General features: G+C 60.5%; 1 protein-coding gene across 1 annotated transcript; it reads right to left on the reverse strand.

Moving 5' to 3' along the window:
- Nucleotides 1–410: 410 nt before the first annotated feature.
- Nucleotides 411–1,620, reverse strand: LOC136480320 (uncharacterized). Its single transcript, XM_066477902.1, has 4 exons — nucleotides 1,591–1,620; nucleotides 1,080–1,509; nucleotides 678–816; nucleotides 411–630 (listed from the first exon to the last, which is right to left on the reverse strand). Exons 1-4 carry the CDS (start codon nucleotides 1,618–1,620, stop codon nucleotides 411–413), a joined length of 819 nt encoding a protein of 272 aa, XP_066333999.1.
- Nucleotides 1,621–2,484: the final 864 nt, after the last annotated feature.

A 2,484-nucleotide genomic window follows, 5' to 3' on the forward strand; every position in this document is an offset into this window, starting at 1 on the left:
TCGGGGGCTAGAAGGGGGGACTCCCCCCCTTAGTCCCACGCACCATTTTTTAGTCATTTTTCAAAAAAAATTCTATGCCAAACTCTCTAGCATGCTCTGACAAATTGATTGTAAAAAACCTAAGGACCAAAAGACTATCTCAAGGCCAAAAGGCCGGCCGAGTCGCGAGACAGCCTACGCCTCTGGGCTACGGCACTCCCTCACCACCTTTTGCCCAAGGGGCAGCTTAGGCTCCGAGGATGTTTTTTGCGAGAGATATGTTCAGAGACGAGACAGAGGGTGGAGGCTCGAAAGTACAATAAAAATGATTAAAAAGCATAGACGCTTAAGTACGTTAAAGGCCTCAACGGCCACAAGTGTTACGGTACAATAATAATCCTAATCTGTTTACATGGCCCCTTTGGCCCAGGTCAAGGCTCAGGGTCGCCAGCGTCGGCGGACGGTGTCAGAGGAACCACCTCCTCTTCGAACAGCTTGGCCAGCGCCGTGTCGGGGCCCTCAACCGCCTCCATTAGCTTCGCGATCTCCTCATCGGCCTCCTCGTCATCCTCGTCCAAGACATAGCCGTCGCTGATAGCCTTGAGGTCGACGCCGGTGTAGTGCGAGGAGACGATGGCCAGGGCTCGCGCACTTGGCCACTCAACGCGATCAAGCGGCTCCTAAGGGAGCTGCCTGACTCAACCCCCTCAACCTCCAGGGCCTCGCAGACGGTACGGGCGGTGCTCTGCAGCGCGTTGTGCTCCCCGATCTCAGCCTCGAGCACCGCCTGCACTGCGACAGAGGCCTCAGCTACCCGGGAGACCTCCTTCTCCAACCCTACACCAAAACAGGCAGGATGGGGTTAAGCGCAAAAGAAAATAAGCCAAAAAGGGGCGAAGCCCTACGGGACTCACCCTCGCCTTTTTCTTTCCAGCGCTGGACCTCGACCCAAGAGGCCTCGGCTTTCTCTTTCCAACGCTGGACCTCGACCCAAGAGGCCTCGGCCGCCCTAGAAGCCTCTTTCTCCAGCTCTGCATCACACTAGGGAGTTAGGGGTCGAACACAAGAAAAACAAATAAAACAAGGGGAACAGGACTCACCCTCGACCTTTCCCTTCCAGACCAAAGCCACGACCTGGGAGGCCTCAGCCACTTTGAGGGCCTCTGCCAGGGCGCCTTTCATCAGTAGGTGCATGCCCTGCTCAGCCCCCAGTTGCCTAGTGAGGGCCTTGGCAGAGGCCGTCGCTTCTTCAGCCCGGGACCTAAAGGTGTCCCGATCGCCGGCCACACGGGTCAGCTCCTCCTCCAACTCCTTGATCCGTGCCACCAAAGGGGCAGCCTGCTCCTGAGCCATGGCTGCCTCGGCCTTCATATCAGCACAACAAAGGCGGAGGCCCTCCACCTTCGTGCTCCACGCCAACAGAAACTCGTTGGCATTGGCGAGCAGGTCCTTCTGCTGCCGGAGCTGATCCCAGACGTCCCTCTCCCACCGGAGGAACAACGACTTCCTAAGGGACCAGGCCTTGAGCTCCTGGATAGGCCGAACGGACGTCAGGCATTGTGAGAAAACTCAGGAAAAAGACTATATTGCACAAGAAAAGAAAGCGTGCACCTGGGCGACGCCGGGCAGATCGTCGGCCATAACGGACAACACTGTCCACAGCAACCGCTCAGCCAGCTGGTGGTATTGCTCAAAAGTGCTCCAGCGCCCCCCCTCGGCCGCGTCCTCAAGGGTGAACAGAGGCTCCCCCTTAGGGTCATCCCGGCTCCGCCACAAGACGCGCGGGTGATCCTACCCGCGAGGCTCGGGTTGTACCCGGACGAGGGCCGAGCTTCCCTCACCAGAGATCGAAGCTGGCTGCTCCACGGTACTGGCCGCCTAGTCATCCGCCACCTCCTTCCCCTGGGAAGTATCGTCGGAGGAGACCGAATGGACCTCCACTTCCCGGGCGCTCTCCTGCGATGGCAGAGGGCCTTGGACCGGGGGCGGTATTGAAGCTTGCCCCGCCTCCGTCTCCACCTCCTAGGCCACCGGCTTCGCCGCGCTCATGCCGGCCTCCACCACCCTGGCCTTAGTGGTCCTGGGGGCTTCGGCCTCCGCCACCTCAGCCTCGGTAGTCCTGGGCACCCCGACCTCCATCGCCTCAGCCTCGGAGGTCCAAGGGGCCTCGGCCTCGCCTCGGTGGCCTTGGCGACTGAGGGCGCCTCGGTTTCATCTGACTCACAGGCCTTGACCCCATGGGGCATAGGCTCCTCCTCCTCCACTTGCTCCGTGGCCGCCTCGGCCGCCTCTCCTTAGGCGTCTGGCTCCTTTGGGTCAGCCCTGGCCGAGGCCACGCCACGTTGTATGGTGGCGTGCGCCTCCATCACCCATTGGGCGGTGGAGCTAGCGCTCACCTTGAGCGCCTTACGTGGCGCCAGGGCGGGCGCTTCCGCCTGACGCTTCTGGCTAGAGGCAAAGCATTCACAAGGTCAGCATGTGGCCAAGGGACGAGTGGGAGGTACT

This window comes from Miscanthus floridulus, chromosome 9, assembly GCF_019320115.1.
Source record: "Miscanthus floridulus cultivar M001 chromosome 9, ASM1932011v1, whole genome shotgun sequence".
Taxonomy (NCBI): Eukaryota; Viridiplantae; Streptophyta; class Magnoliopsida; order Poales; family Poaceae; genus Miscanthus; species Miscanthus floridulus.

Bases quoted from the DNA above. Each gene is read 5' to 3' on its own strand.
- LOC136480320 (XM_066477902.1), bottom strand. From the start codon at position 1,620: ATGGCCGACGATCTGCCCGGCGTCGCCCAG. The intron at 1,510-1,590 runs GTGCACGCTTTC...CGGCCTATCCAG, and splicing joins ATCTGCCCGGCGTCGCCCAG to GAGCTCAAGGCCTGGTCCCT. The intron at 631-677 runs GTCAGGCAGCTC...TGAGTGGCCAAG, and splicing joins CTGGAGGTTGAGGGGGTTGA to TGCGCGAGCCCTGGCCATCG.